This window comes from Eleutherodactylus coqui, chromosome 5, assembly GCF_035609145.1.
Source record: "Eleutherodactylus coqui strain aEleCoq1 chromosome 5, aEleCoq1.hap1, whole genome shotgun sequence".
NCBI classification, from domain to species: Eukaryota; Metazoa; Chordata; class Amphibia; order Anura; family Eleutherodactylidae; genus Eleutherodactylus; species Eleutherodactylus coqui.
In genome coordinates, this window is record NC_089841.1 from 26,643,056 (window position 1) to 26,662,638 (window position 19,583).

The following is a 19,583-nucleotide window of genomic DNA, read 5'->3' on the forward strand; positions in this document are numbered from 1 at the left end:
GGAGAGAGCTGTCAGTCTGCAGGATGTGGGAGGAAAAAGCCAGCATGACCCCCTCCGTGACTCAGAGCCTAGCTCCAAGCCAAGCCTCATGATCCTGCTGACAGAATCCCTTTAAGAAGCTATTGTAGCCTAAAAAGTGCACCCAGTTTGAGTTGACTCTGATAACTACTCCTGTCAGGTCATTTTTGGTCGTCATGATGATTAATGATCTTTTCAGGTCATGTAAAACCTTCCACACGACTTCTCCAACCATCTGCTGACTTTTACAATATTTGTCTCACAGCTTTTGTATCAGGATGAAGATCTGACCGATATTAATACTACTGAGACAAGTGTGAGGGGCGATCAGCGGTGTAAAGAGGGGATTCCTACAGGTAACCGCCCAGGTGAGTAGTAACCATTAAATACAGCAGAGAAGAGTCACAGATTCTCCTCGGTCAGCGGCTGCAGATAGTCATGTAGATTTATATGCTCTGGGATCTGTCAGTTTTCGCTGTATATTCCCCCATTCATCCGGAGTACAAACTAAATATGGATGACATGTGATACCGTTATAGGTGATAACACATGATGGGCATTTACTGCACGGACATGAAAAACACCTATGTGAGCGGGACCTACTATTCATTATATGGTATCTATACTGATGAGGGAGAAATGGTTTTGCAGTACTGGGACTGAGGGTCCTTTTACACTGACCAACTCTGATCTGATGTAACCAGCGCTGATCGGTAGGCAGGTCAATCACTGCTGGATTACTTTTTGTTTTAAATGGGACAAGAATCACTGCTATGGGAACAAATGATCTTTAGTATGATGGCTGATGTATATAGACCGGCTGGTCATGTCCTCGGTAATATGGAGGAAGGTAAAGCTGAAAATCATTGATTAGCTGATAATTGAACCTTCATTAGTATGTCCGCTCAGGGATGTGTGAGGTAGATTCTCCTCAGTATATACACATAGAGGCGAGGTAGATTCTCCTCAGTATATACACAGAGAGGTTAGGTAGATTCTCCTCAGTATATACACATAGAGGTGAGGTAGATTCTCCTCAGTATATGCACATAAAGGCCAGGTAGATTCTCCTCAGTATATACACATAGAGGTGAGGTTGATTCTCCTCAGTATATACACACAGAGGTGAGGTAGATTCTCCTCAGTATATACACATTGAGGTGAGATAGATTCTCCTCACTATAAACACATAAAAGTGAGGTAGATTCTCCTCAGTATATACACCTAGAGGCGAGGTAAATACTCATCAGCATATACATAAAGAGGTGAGGTAGATTCTCCTTAGTATATATGCATAGAGGTGAGGTAGATACTGCTCAGTATATACACATAGAGGTAAGGTAGATTCCCCTGAATATATACACATAGAGGTGAGGTTGATTCTCCTCAGTATATACATAGAGGTCAGTTAGATTCCCCTCAGTATATACACATAGAGGTGAGGTAGATTCTCCTCAGTATATATACACAAAAGAAAGGTGAATTCTCCTCAGTGTATATACACATAGAGGGGAGGTAAATACTCCTCAGTATATACACATAGAAAAGAGGTGAATTCTCCTCAGTATATACACATAGAGGTGAGGTAGATTCTCCTCAGTATATACACATAGAGGTAAGGTAGATTCTCCTCAGTATATACACATAGAAGAGAGGTGAATTCTTCTAAGTATATACACATATAAGTGAGGTAGATTCTCCTCAGTATATACACATAGAGGCGAGGTAGATTCTCCTCAGTATCTACACATAGAGGCGAAGTAGATTCTCCTCAGTATATACACATAGAGGTGAGGTATATTCTCCTCAGTATATACAGGAAGAAAAAGAATCACAGCAGCACTCCAAAAATTCAGCCACACCACTGGTGCAAGGCACTATGCAGTAGCCTAGTTGGGGTCCCGACTCCCCGGGGCCACCGTTGGTCATCAAATATAGAAAGGAGGAACCAGGCAGCATTAAGATCCTCTTCTTTATTGAAAAATCGTGAGGAGACAAGCAGCAACGTATCGACCCTGTACTTGGGTCTTTGTCAAGCAAAGACCCAAGTACAGGGTCGATACGTTGCTGCTTGTCTCCTCACGACTCCTCAGTATATACACATAGAGGTGAGGTAGGTTCTCCTCAGTATATACACATAGAGGTGAGGTAGGTTCTCCTCAGTATATACACATAGAGGTAAGGTAGATTCTCCTCAGTATATACACATAGAGGTAAGGTAGATTCTCCTCAGTATATACACATAGAGGTAAGATAGATTCTCCTCAGTATATACATATAGAGATGAGGTAGATTCTCCTTAGTATATATGCATAGAGGTGAGGTAGATACTGCTCAGTATATACACATAGAGGTAAGTTAGATTCCCCTCAGTATATACACATAGAGGTGAGGTAGATTCCCCTCAGTATATACACATAGAGGTGAGGTAGATTCTCCTCAGTATATACACATAGAGGTGAGGTAGATTCTCCTCAGTATATATACACAAAAGAAAGGTGAATTCCCCTCAGTGTATATACACATAGAGGGGAGGTAAATACTCCTCAGTATATACACATAGAAGAGAGGTGAATTCTCCTCATTATATACACATAGAGGTGAGGTAGATTCTCCTCAGTATATACACATAGAGGTAAGGTAGATTCTCCTCAGTATAAACACATAGAAGAGAGGTGAATTCTTCTAAGTACATACACATAGAAGTGAGGTGGATTCTCCTCAGTATACACACATAGAGGTGAGGTAGATTCTCCTCAGTATATACACATAGAGGCGAGGTAGATTCTCCTCAGTATCTACACATAGAGGTGAAGTAGATTCTCCTCAGTATATACATATAGAGGTGAGGTATATTCTCCTCAGTATATACACATAGAGGTGAGGTAGATTCTCCTCAGTATATACGCATAGAGGTGAGGTAGATACTGCTCAGTATATGCACAAAGAGGTAACGTAGATTCCCCTCAGTATATACACATAGAGGTGAGGTAGAATCTCCTCCGTATATACACATAGAGGTAAGGTAGATTCTCCTCAGTATATACACATAGAGGTAAGGTAGATTCTCCTCAGTATATACACATAGAGGTAAGGTAGATTCTCCTCAGTATATACACATAGAGGTAAGGTAGATTCTCCTCAGTATATACACATAGAGGTAAGATAGATTCTCCTCAGTATATACACAAATAGGTAAAGTAGATTCTCTTCAGTATATACACATTGAGGCGATGTAAATACTCCTCAGCATATACACATAGAAGAGAGGTGAATTCTCCTCAGTATATAAACATAGAGGTGAGGTAGATTCTCCTCAGTATATACACATAGAGGTAAGGTAGATTCTCCTCAGTATACCACATAGAGGTGAGGTAGATTCTCCTCAGTATACCACATAGAGGTGAGGTAGATTCTCCTCAGTATATACACATAGAAGAGAGGTGAATTCTCCTCAGTATATACACATAGAGGTGAGGTAAATTCCCCTCAGTATATACACATAGAGGCAAGGTAAATACTCCTCAGCATATACACATAGAGGTGAGGTAGATTCTCCTCAGTAAATACACATAGAGGCAAGGTTAATACTCCTCAGCATATACACAAAGAGGTAAGGTAGATTCTCCTTAGTATATACACATAGAAGAGGGGTGAATTCTCCTCAGCATATACACATAGAGGTGAGGTAGATTCTCCTCAGTATATACACATAGAGGTGAGGTAGATTCTCCTCAGTATATACACATAGAGGTGAGGTAGATTCTCCTCAGTATATACACATAGAAGAGAGGTGAATTCTCAGTATATACACATAGAAGAGAGGTGAATTCTCCTCAGTATATACACACAGAGGTGAGGTAGATTCTCCTCAGTATATACACACAGAGGTGAGGTAGATTCTCCTTGGTATATACGCATGGAGGGGAGGTAGATACTGCTCAGTATATACACATAGAGGTAAGGTAGATTCCCCTCAGTATATACACATAGAGGTGAGGTAGATTCTCCTCAGTATATACACATAGAGGTAAGGTAGATTCTCCTCAGTATATATACATAGAAGAGAGGTGAATTCTTTTCAGTGTATATACACATAGAGGTGAGGTAGATTCTCCTCAGTATATACACATAGAGGTGAGGTAGATACTGCTCTGTATATACACATAGAGGTGAGGTAGATTCTCCCCAGTGTATACACATAGAGGTGAGGTAGATTCCCCTCAGTATATACACATAGAGGTGAGGTAGATTCCCCTCAGTATATACACATAGAGGTGAGGTAGATTCCCCTCAGTATATACACATAGAGGTGAGGTAGATTGTTCTCAGTATATACACATAGAGGTGAGGTAGATTCTCCTCAGTATATACACATAGAGGTGAGGTAGATTCCCCTCAGTATATACACATAGAGGTGAGGTAGATTCCCCTCAGTATATACACATAGAGGTGAGGTAGATACTGCTCTGTATATACACATAGAGGTGAGGTAGATTCCCCTCAGTATATACACATAGAGGTGAGGTAGATTGTTCTCAGTATATACACATAGAGGTGAGGTAGATTCCCCTCAGTATATACATATAGAGGTGAGGTAGATTCTCCTCAGTATATACATATAGAGGTGAGGTACATTCTCTTCAGTATATACACATAGAGGTGAGGTAGATTGTTCTCAGTATATACACATAGAGGTGAGGTTGATTCTCCTCAGTATATACAAGTAGAGGTGAGGTAGACTCCCCTCAGTATATACACATAGAGGTGAGGTAGATTCTCCTCAGTATATACACAGAGAGGTTAGGTAGATTCTCCTCAGTATATACACATAGAGGTAAGGTAGATTCCCCTCAGTATATACACATAGAGGGTAGATAGATTCTCCTCAGTATATACACAGAGAGGTGAGGTAGATTCTCCTCAGTATATACACATAGAGGTGAGGTAGATTGTTCTCAGTATATACACATAGAGGTGAGGTAGATTCTCCCCAGTATATATACATAGCGGTAAGGTAGATTCTCCTCAGTATATACACATAGTGGTGAGGTAGATTGTTCTCAGTATATACACATAGAGGTGAGGTAGATTCTCCTCAGTATATACACATAGTGGTGAGGTAGATTGTTCTCAGTATATATACATAGAGGTGAGTTAGATTCTCCTCAGTATAAACACATAGAGGTGAGTTAGATTCTCCTCAGTATATACACATAGAGGTGAGGTAGATTCTCCTCAGTATATACACATAGTGGTGAGGTAGATTGTTCTCAGTATATATACATAGAGGTGAGGTAGATTCCCCTCAGTATATACACATAGAGGTGAGGTAGACTGTTCTCAGTATATACACATAGAGGTGAGGTAGATTCCCCTCAGTATATACATATAGAGGTGAGGTAGATTCTCCTCAGTATATACACATAGAGGTGAGGTAGATTGTTCTCAGTATATACACATAGAGGTGAGGTTGATTCTCCTCAGTATATACACATAGAGGTGAGGTAGATTCTCCTCAGTATCTAGTTATAGAGGCGAGGTAGATTCTCCTCAGTATATACACAAAGAGGTGAGGTAGATTCTCCTCAGTATATACACATAGAGGTGAGGTAGATTCTCCTCAGTATATCACATAGAGGTGAGGTAGATACTGCTCAGTATATACACATAGAGGTGAGGTAGATTCTCCTTAGTTTATACACAAAGAGGTGTGGAAGATTCTCCTTAGTATATACGCATAGAACGGAGGTAGATTCCCCTCAGTATATACACATAGAGGTGACGTAGATTCTCCTCAGTATATACACATAGAGGTGAGGTAGATTCTCCTCAGTATATACACATAGAGGTGAGGTAGATTCTCCTCAGTATATACACATAGAAGAGAGGTGAATTCTCAGTATATACACATAGAAGAGAGGTGAATTCTCCTCAGTATATACACACAGAGGTGAGGTAGATTCTCCTCAGTATATACACACAGAGGTGAGGTAGATTCTACTTGGTATATACGCATGGAGGGGAGGTAGATACTGCTCAGTATATACACATAGAGGTAAGGTAGATTCCCCTCAGTATATACACATAGAGGTGAGGTAGATTCTCCTCAGTATATACACATAGAGGTAAGGTAGATTCTCCTCAGTATATATACATAGAAGAGAGGTGAATTCTTCTCAGTGTATATACACATAGAGGTGAGGTAGATTCTCCTCAGTATATACACATAGAGGTGAGGTAGATACTGCTCTGTATATACACATAGAGGTGAGGTAGATTCTCCCCAGTGTATACACATAGAGGTGAGGTAGATTCCCCTCAGTATATACACATAGAGGTGAGGTAGATTGTTGTTAGTATATACACATAGAGGTGAGGTAGATTCCCCTCAGTATATACACATAGAGGTGAGGTAGATTGTTCTCAGTATATACACATAGAGGTGAGGTAGATTCTCCTCAGTATATACACATAGAGGTGAGGTAGATACTGCTCTGTATATACACATAGAGGTGAGGTAGATTCCCCTCAGTATATACACATAGAGGTGAGGTAGATACTGCTCTGTATATACACATAGAGGTGAGGTAGATTCCCCTCAGTTTATACACATAGAGGTGAGGTAGACTGTTCTCAGTATATACACATAGAGGTGAGGTAGATTCCCCTCAGTATATACATATAGAGGTGAGGTAGATTCTCCTCAGTATATACACATAGAGGTGAGGTAGATTGTTCTCAGTATATACACATAGAGGTGAGGTTGATTCTCCTCAGTATATACAAGTAGAGGTGAGGTAGACTCCCCTCAGTATATACACAGAGAGGTGAGGTAGATTCTCCTCAGTATATACACAGAGAGGTTAGGTAGATTCTCCTCAGTATATACACATAGAGGTAAGGTAGATTCCCCTCAGTATATACACATATAGGGTAGATAGATTCTCCTCAGTATATACACAGAGAGGTGAGGTAGATTCTCCTCAGTATATACACATAGAGGTGAGGTAGATTGTTCTCAGTATATACACATAGAGGTGAGGTAGATTCTCCCCAGTATATATACATAGCGGTAAGGTAGATTCTCCTCAGTATATACACATAGTGGTGAGGTAGATTGTTCTCAGTATATACACATAGAGGTGAGGTAGATTCTCCTCAGTATATACACATAGAGGTGAGGTAGATACTGCTCTGTATATACACATAGAGGTGAGGTAGATTCTCCTCAGTATATACACATAGAGGTAAGGTAGATTCTCCTCAGTATATACACATAGAGGTGAGGTAGATTCTCCTCAGTATATACACATAGTGGTGAGGTAGATACTGCTCTGTATATACACATAGAGGTGAGGTAGATTCCCCTCAGTATATACACATAGAGGTGAGGTAGATTGTTCTCAGTATATACACATAGAGGTGAGGTAGATTCCCCTCAGTATATACATATAGAGGTGAGGTAGATTCTCCTCAGTATATACATATAGAGGTGAGGTACATTCTCCTCAGTATATACACATAGAGGTGAGGTAGATTGTTCTCAGTATATACACATAGAGGTGAGGTTGATTCTCCTCAGTATATACAAGTAGAGGTGAGGTAGACTCCCCTCAGTATATACACAGAGAGGTTAGGTAGATTCCCCTCAGTATATACACATAGAGGGTAGATAGATTCTCCTCAGTATATACACAGAGAGGTGAGGTAGATTCTCCTCAGTATATACACATAGAGGTGAGGTAGATTGTTCTCAGTATATACACATAGAGGTGAGGTAGATTCTCCCCAGTATATATACATAGCGGTAAGGTAGATTCTCCTCAGTATATACACATAGTGGTGAGGTAGATTGTTCTCAGTATATACACATAGAGGTGAGGTAGATTCTCCTCAGTATATACACATAGAGGTGAGGTAGATACTGCTCTGTATATACACATAGAGGTGAGGTACATTCTCCTCAGTATATACACATAGAGGTAAGGTAGATTCTCCTCAGTATATACACATAGAGGTGAGGTAGATTCTCCTCAGTATATACACATAGTGGTGAGGTAGATTGTTCTCAGTATATATACATAGAGGTGAGTTAGATTCTCCTCAGTATAAACACATAGAGGTGAGTTAGATTCTCCTCAGTATATACACATAGAGGTGAGGTAGATTCTCCTCAGTATATACACATAGTGGTGAGGTAGATTGTTCTCAGTATATATACATAGAGGTGAGTTAGATTCTCCTCAGTATATACACATAGAGGTGAGGTAGATTCTCCTCAGTATCTAGTTATAGAGGCGAGGTAGATTCTCCTCAGTATATACACAAAGAGGTGAGGTAGATTCTCCTCAGTATATCACATAGAGGTGAGGTAGATACTGCTCAGTATATACACATAGAGGTGAGGTAGATTCTCCTTAGTTTATACACAAAGAGGTGTGGAAGATTCTCCTTAGTATATACGCATAGAACGGAGGTAGATTCCCCTCAGTATATACACATAGAGGTGACGTAGATTCTCCTCAGTATATACATATACAGGTAAGGTAGATTCTCCTCAGTATATACACATAGAAGAGAGGTGAATTCTCCTCAGTATATACACATAGAGGTGAGGTAGATTCTCCTCAGTTTATACACATAGAGGTAAGGTAGATTCCCCTCCGTATATACACATAATGGTGAGGTAGATTCTCCTCAGTATACCACATAGAAGAGAGGTAGATTTTCCTCAGTATATACACATAGAAGAGAGGTGAATTCTCCTCAGTATATACACATGGAAAATACGTGAATTCTCCTCAGTATATACACATAGAGGTGAGGTAGATTCTCCTCAGTATATACACATAGAGGTGAGGTAGATTCCCCTCAGTATATACACATAGAGGTGAGGTAGATTCCCCTCAGTATATACACATAGAGGTAAGGTAGATTCCCCTCGGTATATACACATAGAAGAGAGGTGAATTCTCCTCAGTATATACACATAGAGGTGAGGTAGATTCTCCTCAGTATATACACATAGAAGTGAGGTAGATTCTTCTCAGTATATACACAGAGAGGTGAGGTAGATTCTCCTCAGTATATACACATAGAGGTGAGGTAGATTCTCCTCAGTATATACACATAGAGGTGAGGTAGATTCTCCTCAGTATATACACATAGAGGTGAGGTAGATTCTCCTCAGTATATACACATAGAGGTAAGGTAGATTCTCCTCAGTATATACACAGAGAGGTGAGGTAGATTCTCCTCAGTATATACACATAGAGGTGAGGTAGATTCTTCTCAGTATATACACAGGGAGGTGAGGTAGATTCCCCTTAGTATATACACATAGAAGTGAGGTAGATTCTTCTCAGTATATACACAGGGGGGTGAGGTAGATTCCCCTCAGTATATACACATAGAAATGAGGTAGATTCTCCTCAGTATATACACATAGAAGTGAGGTAGATTCTTCTCAGTATATACACAGGGAGGTGAGGTAGATTCTTCTCAGTATATACACATAGAGGTGAGGTAGATTCTCCTCAGTATATACACAGGGAGGTGAGGTAGATTCCCCTCAGTATATACACATAGAAGTGAGGTAGATTCTTCTCAGTATATACACAGGGAGGTGAGGTAGATTCCCCTCAGTATATACACATAGAAGTGAGGTAGATTCTTCTCAGTATATACACAGGGAGGTGAGGTGAATTCTCCTCAGTATATACACATAGAGGTGAGGTAGATTCTCCTCAGTATATACACATAGAAGTGAGGTAGATTCTTCTCAGTATATACACAGGGAGGTGAGGTAGATTCCCCTCAGTATATACACATAGAAATGAGGTAGATTCTCCTCAGTATATACACATAGAGGTGAGGTAGATTCTCCTCAGTATATACACATAGAGGTAAGGTAGATTCTCCTCAGTATATACACAGAGAGGTGAGGTAGATTCTCCTCAGTATATACACATAGAGGTGAGGTAGATTCTCCTCAGTATATACACATAGAGGTGAGGTAGATTCTCCTCAGTATACAAATCTTTTCCCTAGGCTTTATGGGTTCTGAGAAAAGCATTTTCTCATGTATCGTGGATTTTCAGTTTTTTGCACTTACAGTGTGATTGAATATTGAAGCTGCAGACAGAAGGAAGTAATCAGTGCCGCCCACTCTCCCCATGAGGCTGCTGCATCCACTGGTGATCTTCTCAGTGCCCCACCAACTATGTAATAGTGCCCCCTGCTGGTGGCCTCAGTTAGTAATGTGCCTCCCTCTGATGCTCTAATCATTGGTGTAACTAGAGTTATATGGGACCAAGATCAAACTGTAAGCACTAGAAGATTGCATTCCTTATCATTCATGTCCATCTCCAAGCGGCTCCATCATCCTACCATATTCACCAAATAGTCCCTATAATCCTCCAAGGTTCTGAAAATAGTCCCCATCATCTCTCTCATAGGCTCACAGTGTGACCTCACATCTTTCCCTTGGCGTGGTCACTCAGACTACTGTGAACGCTGGAGGCGGGGAGTGAGGTCACTCTTTCAGCCTGTGAGAGAGAGCGGGACACAGCAGTAAGACTGTCAGCAGTAGTAGTGGCCGAAGCCATCCGACCTTATGTTGTGGGGCAAACTAAGTGGCCGTAAAAATTTTCAGGGGGCCCGTCCTGCCCTGGTCTGACATGACCGCATATAGAATTATATGTACTAAGCTGTTTTATAGATGATCAGTTCTACATTTGCTGTACGCCGTGTGTTACTGACATCCGGCTTCATGGGAGATTTTATATGAGTTCTTTATGGAAAAACATAAGCTAATCTTGGGGCAGAAATGGCCGAACTCCGTCTGTATGGAATATACTATTCCTGTATCTTGTGCTTGAGATCTACCGGGGACCGAAACCGAGGCTTTGTGGAGGACACTGCTGCAAGTTACTTTTCATGACCCTTTTTCTGACCCCTGGGACCCCCATGTTATTGATGAAAAGCAGAATTAGTTACTTGTAAGTCTTGATTCACATCTGTAGTTTTTGGTGATGTTTTCTGCACTGACAATCACTTGGTCTTTAAGTGAGCTGCAAACCAAGCGACTTCGATGAGTGAATGATTCTCACTCGCTCTGTCAGTACCCGTGTCAGCACCCATATAAAAGCACCCTTAGATGATGATTACATTTTGAACATGACTTGTTATATGTATTGAAATGTTATAAAATATCAGCATAATTTATAAAGGTTTATAGTAATAAAGAATAATCAGCGTTATTCTTGGCAGATGACGGTACCGGGAGCTCAGAGGGATGTCTGATATCTGCAGATGGTAAAGCAGAGGATTACGGTATTACACAAGATACATATGAAGAACCTGCCATTGTCCCAGATATCTCCTCAGCCCTTCACAGCAAGGATACATCATCTGATGCTCTTATACAGGTCCCATCTTCTGATCCATCACAGGCCGAAAAGCAGGAAAAATTTAACATTTCATTTAGGGGAGAACATCAAAAAGCTCACACAAGAGAGAAGCTGTATTCATGTTCAGAATGTGGGAAATGTTTTGCATATAAATGTTATCTTGTTAGACATCAGAGAACTCACACAGGAGAGAAGCCATTTTCTTGTTCAGAATGTGGAAAATGTTTTGCAGGGATATCAGTCTTTGTTAAACATCAGAGAACTCACACAGGAGAGAAGCCATTTTCTTGTTCAGAATGTGGGAAATGTTTTGCAGAGAAATCAGACCTTCTTGCACATCAGAGAATTCACACAGGAGAGAAGCCGTTTTCTTGCTCAGAATGTGGGAAATGTTTTGCAAGGAAATCAAACCTTGTTAGACATCAGAGAATTCACACAGGAGTGAAGCCATTTATTTGTTCAGAATGTGGGAAATGTTTTATTGCCAAACCACATTTACGGCAACATCAAAAATTTCACACAGGAGAGAAGCCATTTTCTTGTTCAGAATGTGGGAAATGTTTTACAAGTAAAGTAAGCCTTGTTAGACATCAGAGAATTCACACAGGAGAGAAGCCATTTTCTTGTTCAGAATGTGGGAAATGTTTTCCAAGTAAAGTAAGCCTTGTTAGACATCAGAGAAGTCACACAGGAGAGAAGCCGTTTTCTTGTTCAGAATGTGCAAAAAGTTTTGCAAACAAATCAAACCTTGTTACACATCAGAAAATTCACACAGGAGAGAAGGCATTTTTTTGTTCACAATGTGGGAAATGTTTTACTCACAAAACTCATTTACTGCGACATCAAGAATTTCACACAGGAGTGAAGCCATTTTCTTGTTCACAATGTGGGAAATGTTTTAGATATAAATCGAACCTTGTTACACATCAGAGAAATCACACAGGAGAGAAGCTGCTTTCTTGTTCAGAATGTGGGAAATGTTTTACACAGAAAGCAAACCTAGTTCAGCATCAGAGAATACACACAGGAGAGAAGCTGTTTTCTTGTTCAGAATGTGGCAAATGTTTTGCATGGAAATCACAACTTGTTAAGCATCAGAGAACTCACACAGGAGGGAAGCCATTTTCTTGTTCACAATGTGGGAAATGTTTTAGATATAAATCAAACCTTGTTACACATCAGAGAAATCACACAGGAGAGAAGCTGGTTTCTTGTTCAGAATGTGGGAAATGTTTTACACAGAAAGCAAACCTAGTTCAGCATCAGAGAATACACACAGGAGAGAAGCTGTTTTCTTGTTTAGAATGTGGGAAACGTTTTAGAAATAAAACATATCTTGTTAGACATCAGAGAATTCACACAGAAGAGAAGCCTTTTTCTTGTTCAGAATGTGGGACATGTTTCAGATATAAATCGCGTCTTGTTAGACATCAGAGAATTCACACAGGGGAGAAGCCGTTTTCTTGTTTAGAATGTGGGAAACGTTTTAGAAATAAAACATATCTTGTCAGACATCAGAGAATTCACACAGAAGAGAAGCCTTTTTCTTGTTCAGAATGTGGGACATGTTTCAGATATAAATCGCGTCTTGTTAGACATCAGAGAATTCACACAGGGGAGAAGCCGTTTTCTTGTTCAGAATGTGGGAAATGTTTTGCAGAGAAATCAGTGCTTGTTAAACATCAGAAAATTCACACAGGAGGGAAGCTGTTTTCTTGTTCAGAATGTGGGAAATGTTTTTCATGGAAACCAGACCTTGTTATACATCAGAGAATTCACACAGGAGAGAAGCCGTTTTCTTGTTTAGAATGTAAGAAATGTTTTGCTGACGAAACACATTTACTTCGTCATCAAGAATTTCACACAGGCGAGAAGCCATTTTCTTGTTCAGAATGTGGGAAATGTTTTGCATGGAAATCACAACTTGTTTATCATCAGAGAACTCACACAGGAGAGAAGCCGTTTTCTTGTTCAGAATGTGGCAAATGTTTTACATGGAAATCAAACCTTGTTAATCATCAGAGAAGTCACACAGGAAATTAGCCGTTTTCTTGTTCAGAATGTGAGAAATGTTTTGCTGACGAAACACATTTACTTCGACATCAAGAATTTCACACAGGCAAGAAGCCATTTTCTTGTTCAGAATGTGGGAAATGTTTTAGACATAAATCAGATCTTGTTAGACATCAGAGAATTCACGCCTGAGAGAAGCCATTTTTTTAAACCTGTTTTGTCAAACCATGCAAAAAAAGGTAAAAACTGAAATGACATGTCATACAGAAGTCAAGGGAAGCAATTTAGAGCAGTAAGTGATGAATTAGAAATATATGTAATTACCAATAAACATCTGTAATCCAGAAACAAATAGCATCCAGATAACCCACCTTTATATCACCCGTGTACATAGAATATTTCACACTGATACATATAACTGCGTCTCTAAACTTGTTCTAACTGTTTATAAAAGTTTACTTGCATAACTTACATGTTTGTACTTGGGCCGATCTTTCTTCTTCCTTTAGACCAGTGGTGGCGAACCTATGGCACACGTGCCAGAGGCGGCACGCAGAGCCCTCCCTGCTGGTACGCATCACCATTGGCCGCTCACCACCTTAGTGAATGCCTGTAGGGGCCGCGGCTCCCCTGCTGACATTCACTCAGCGCTGCTATCTGTGCTGATCCCGATGCACACTGTGAGTCAGTGTTCAACCAGGATCCTCCTCCCCCGTCGTCTCCTACTTTGGTTCCGCAGAAGCAGGGGGAGAAGGCATCCAACAGAAGCACACTGCCTTCAGTGTCACCTGAGATCAGGCAGGAGAGGAGCGGCGCTCCCACGAGGAGAAGGGGTAAGTATGTGGGGCAGGGGCGGGTATTCTGACTGCTGGGAGAATCAACGGCAGGGGGGAGAGACATTCTGACTGTTGGGAGAATCGCTGAGGGGGGGGGATGGGAGACATTCTGACTGCTGGGGGGGATGGGAGACATTGTGACTGCTGGGGGAATCGCTGGGGGGGGGATGGGAGGCATTCTGACTGCTGGGAGAATCGCTGGGGGGGTATGGGAGGCATTCTGACTCCTGGGAGAATCGCTGCCGGGGGAGGGGAGGCATGACTGCTGGGAGAATCGTTGGGGGGGGGGGGGGTGGATGGGAGGCATTCTGACTGCTGGGAGAATCACTGGGGGGGGGGATGGGAGGCATTCTGACTGCTGGGAGAATCGCTGGGGGGGATGGGAGGCATTCTGACTGCTGGGAGAATCGCTGGGGGGGATGGGAGGCATTCTGACTGCTGGGAGAATCGCTGGGGGGGGGTGGGAGACATTCTGACTGCTGGGAGAATCGCTGGGGGGGGTGGGAGACATTCTGACTGCTGGGAGAATCGCTGCCGGGGGAGGGGAGGCATGACTGCTGGGAGAATCGTTGGGGGGGGGGTGGATGGGAGGCATTCTGACTGCTGGGAGAATCACTGGGGGGGGGATGGGAGGCATTCTGACTGCTGGGAGAATCGCTGGGGGGGATGGGAGGCATTCTGACTGCTGGGAGAATCGCTGGGGGGGTGGATGGGAGGCATTCTGACTGGTGGGGGGAATTGCTGGGGTGGGTGGGAGACATTCTGACTGGGAGAATCGCTGGCGGTGGAGGGGAGGCATGACTGCTGGGAGAATCGTTGGGGGGAGACATTCTGACTGCTGGGAGAATTGCTGGGGGGGATGGGAGACATTCTGACTGGGAGAATCGCTGGCGGGGGAGGGGAGGCATGACTGCTGGGAGAATCGTTGGGGGGAGACATTCTGACTGCTGGGAGAATCGCTGGGGGGGATGGGAGGCATTCTGACTGCTGGGAGAATCGCTGGGTGGGGTGGATGGGAGGCATTCTGACTGCTGGGAGAATTGCTGGGGGGGTGGGAGACATTCTGACTGCTGGGAAAATCGCTGGGGGGGTGGATGGGAGGCATTCTGACTGCTGGGAGAATTGCTGGGGTGGGTGGGAGACATTCTGACTGCTGGGAGAATTGCTGGGGGGGATGGGAGACATTCTGACTGGGAGAATCGCTGGCGGGGGAGGGGAGGCATGACTGCTGGGAGAATCGTTGGGGGGAGACATTCTGACTGCTGGGAGAATCGCTGGGGGGGAAGGGGGGCATGATGACTGCCAAGAAAATCGCTGGGGGGGAAGGGGGGGCATGATGACTGCCAGGAGAACCGCTGCCGGGGGAGGGGAGGCATGACTGCTGGGAGAATCGTTGGGGGGGGGGGTGGATGGGAGGCATTCTGACTGCTGGGAGAATCACTGGGGGGGGATGGGAGGCATTCTGACTGCTGGGAGAATCGCTGGGGGGGATGGGAGGCATTCTGACTGCTGGGAGAATCGCTGGGGGGGTGGATGGGAGGCATTCTAACTGCTGGGAGAATTGCTGGGGTGGGTGGGAGACATTCTGACTGGGAGAATCGCTGGCGGTGGAGGGGAGGCATGACTGCTGGGAGAATCGTTGGGGGGAGACATTCTGACTGCTGGGAGAATCGCTGGGGGGGATGGGAGGCATTCTGACTGCTGGGAGAATCGCTGGGTGGGGTGGATGGGAGGCATTCTGACTGCTGGGAGAATTGCTGGGGGGGTGGGAGACATTCTGACTGCTGGGAAAATCGCTGGGGGGGTGGATGGGAGGCATTCTGACTGCTGGGAGAATTGCTGGGGTGGGTGGGAGACATTCTGACTGCTGGGAGAATTGCTGGGGGGGGATGGGAGACATTCTGACTGGGAGAATCGCTGGCGGGGGAGGGGAGGCATGACTGCTGGGAGAATCGTTGGGGGGAGACATTCTGACTGCTGGGAGAATCGCTGGGGGGGAAGGGGGGCATGATGACTGCCAAGAAAATCGCTGGGGGGGAAGGGGGGGCATGATGACTGCCAGGAGAACCGCTGGGGGGGAGCCATTATGACTGCTGGGGGGGGGGGCATTATGACTGCTGGGGGAACCGCTTGGGGGAAGGGGGGCATTATTATTGCTGGCGAACAGCTGGGGGTGGCATTGTGACTGCTGCTGGACCACTGGGGGGGTATTATGACTGCTGTGGGAGCCGCTGGGGGGGGGCGGGGGAAGCGGGCATTATTACTGCTGGGGGACCACTGGGGTATGTCACTCTTTTTACTAATGGGGGGGTGTCACTATTACTACTGCTGGGGGACTGCTGGGGGATGTCACTATTACCGCTGAGGCTGCTTGGTGGGGTGTCACTATTACCGCTGGGGTATGTTTACATGTGGCAGAAATGGGCAGGGCTCTTTCAAAATAGACCGGGTGCAGATTTTGACTACTTCTTAGAGGCAGAAATGCTGCATAATTTTCTACATAAATCTCTGCTGAGGACGTTCTGCAGTATTTCCGCGTCCAAAAAGCTGTCAAAATCTGCGCGCTGTCTATTTTGAAGCGGCCCTGTCCTTTTTAGAACGACGGGGGTAAAATCATACGTCGTGATAAGCCCCGCCCCCTGACGTGTTGGCACTTTGCGATAAATAAGTGGGTTTTTTGTTGTAGTTTGGGCACTCGGTTAAGAACCGTATTCCACCACTGAGCCCAGCAAGGGCGTCTCCCCTCCATCTCATCACTATAGGGTCATATACTAGGAAGAGTCGCACACAGTAATATGCTAACAGACTTGATTTATACAGGACTATACAACTTGGGGCACACTGCCCGATAACTCACGTAGCAGAGGTTTTCTGTGCCAATCACTTCCATGAGAGGCAGGATTAACCCTCTAATGGCTATAATGTATAAAATAGATGTATTTAATGAATGGTTTTGGATGAAATGCTGTGATGTGCCTTTCAGGTTCTTTGTACATTATCGACATTACAGGGTTAATTTTCTCTCTTGGGGAGGTGATTGGCACAGAAAACTTTTGGTACTGGATTATGGAGTTGTGTTCCCCGGGTTCCGTTAGGCTTGAATTCTAAATCTGATCTAATGTGTTTGTACTGACAATATATGCCCGATCTGAGATTTATATTTTCACTTTCTGTGTTGATTGAATGTAAATGTTCGCTCCCTGATATGGACTATTGTGCCGGACCGGCTCTTCTAAGTTACCATTTATGTATAAACCTCTTGGATCACCTGACCTCTGACAAGCCATGACTAAGAGCTCAGTTGAGGCGTTGGTGGTTGGTCTTAATGGGTTGTGCACCCCAAGGTTTAACCCTTTCCAATCCTCTGTCTGACCTCTGAAGACATTATGATTTAAGGCTGTACAGCTCTGATGTTGGAAGACGTCCGTCTAGGTTCTCTTACTGTATATTGCCAGCCTCTCTGCTGTCGGAGCCTATCCAACGTGTCACCTCATGCAGTACTGGCTTTAGCCAGCAGATACCGCCATTGTATAACGGCAGAAAAGAGTAAGCCCCCTAGGAAACCAGGATACAAATTGGATTGGAAAGGGTTAATCCTGTATATATAAAGTCTGATATTTTATACCAAAGCTGACAAAATAAATGAGCATTGGATGCATTGTCGAGGCTGATTACTATAATCAAAAGCTTTGTATAATTTAATACAGGTACGATGCCACTGCTGCTCATCAGGAAAACCACAGAAACTCCAAACAGGTGTGAATACCTGGAGGGGACCAGATTACCAGCATAAAATCAGCATCCATATCTTGTGTCTGACATTATGATGTGGGAGTCTGCTCATTGACTACGCTTCTCTTTTCTCCTATAATCCTGGAAATTTTGCTAAACAGAGAAAAGTGGTCTTATTTTCACACATTTTAGCCTAAAATTCTATCCCGATGCTGTTTCTAGCATTGGTTATGGAGCTGTGAGGGGTTAATTCACGTTTATGCCTTTTGAATTGATAAGTGTATTTCACAGAATACTTATGTGTTTATAATTTGCGTCTTCTTACAGCGACTCCATTTTGTATCTTTATGCTTGTATTGCTTCAATCATGTATCTGTATTAATTTCACCTCTCATACCTAGAGAATGTTAGACCCAATTATAATAATGACTTCGAGTCCTTATCAGCTTCCCCTCTTTCGCATGCATTCTTTCCCTTGAGAGAGTTCACTCCTTTCTAGCAGAAGCCTCAAGGAATGTTTTGTTTTTATTACAGGTGTCACCGGACATTGATACATTGTTCGTGTAGGAGATTTCTCTAAAAGATGTGTAATGCTAATTAAAATCTGCAGATGTTATGTGGCCTTGGGCATGCGCAGTAATCAAATCAATACGTCAGCAAACCTTTTCTATATCATCTGTAATTCTTTGAATAAACTTCACTTCTTCTTTGGCTAACCGCATACGTGTGGTCACCCATCTAATTTGTCTCTGAGTACTCAATCCTGAAACCAATTGGGAGGCGGACAGCATTAGCTCAACGGTCTGCTTTAGACCCCCTACATTACTTGGCGCATCAACGAGGGGTAGAATTTAACTCCTTACCTGCAGCCGATATCTGACAACCCTGCCTGCCGACCATCCGGACTAGGGGACACGGGACCTCAGATCTACAAAACACCGGTGTAAGGTAAGCCATTTGACTTACCACTCAAAGATCTGAGCCCCCCTGTCTTCAAAAGCCACGTGTCGACAGAAAGGTTTGTTGCTGCATGTTTATAGGATACTTCTGCCTGTGTTATTTACGGTGTTCTTGATAACCGTGCTAGACGGAAGAACCCACATGTGTATATTGCCATGCTGTCTGCTGTAAGCATTGAACTGATAACTTTCTGTTGTACTTTGACTGACGCACTCATTTTCCTAGCTGTAATTTGTTATAAGATTACAAAAGCCGCGTATAGAGGTGAGCCGTGGTCCCCTCTCTCTCCATAAACAGCCAGATAGGTCTTTGTGACAGCCAGATAGGTCTTTGTGACAGCCAGATAGGTCTTTGTGACAGCCAGATAGGTCTTAGTGACAGCCAGATAGGTCTTTGTGACAGCCAGATTTACCCAGAGGACGCTTTGTGCATCCTCACTACTCTGTGATTGGGTAAATCAAAAATGGCAAGCCCAATTATTAGTATGGGGTCCAGACAGTCTACGACTTTCTTGACCCCTATTGAGATAATCAGGGAGAGAGAGGGGGAGGACAGTAAGAAACGCGAAGCCCGTAAAGTTTACAAGCTGATAGGGCTTAAAAGAGCAGGA

The 19,583-nt window shown here is 43.4% G+C and overlaps 1 protein-coding gene and 1 long non-coding RNA gene across 2 annotated transcripts; both read left to right on the forward strand.

The window, feature by feature from the left end:
• Positions 1-238: 238 nt before the first annotated feature.
• LOC136627346 (zinc finger protein 585A-like) lies at positions 239-14,293 on the forward strand (the record flags this gene model as incomplete). Its single annotated transcript, XM_066602364.1, has 2 exons — positions 239-386; positions 11,293-14,293. Coding segments are annotated over 2 exons (2,331 nt in total), but the record flags the coding sequence as incomplete, so codon positions are not given.
• A 2,335-nt stretch (positions 14,294-16,628) lies between these two features.
• On the forward strand, positions 16,629-18,734 carry LOC136627353 (uncharacterized). Its single transcript, XR_010792781.1, has 2 exons — positions 16,629-17,625; positions 17,870-18,734. It is a non-coding gene; the product is annotated as an uncharacterized lncRNA (long non-coding RNA).
• Positions 18,735-19,583: the final 849 nt, after the last annotated feature.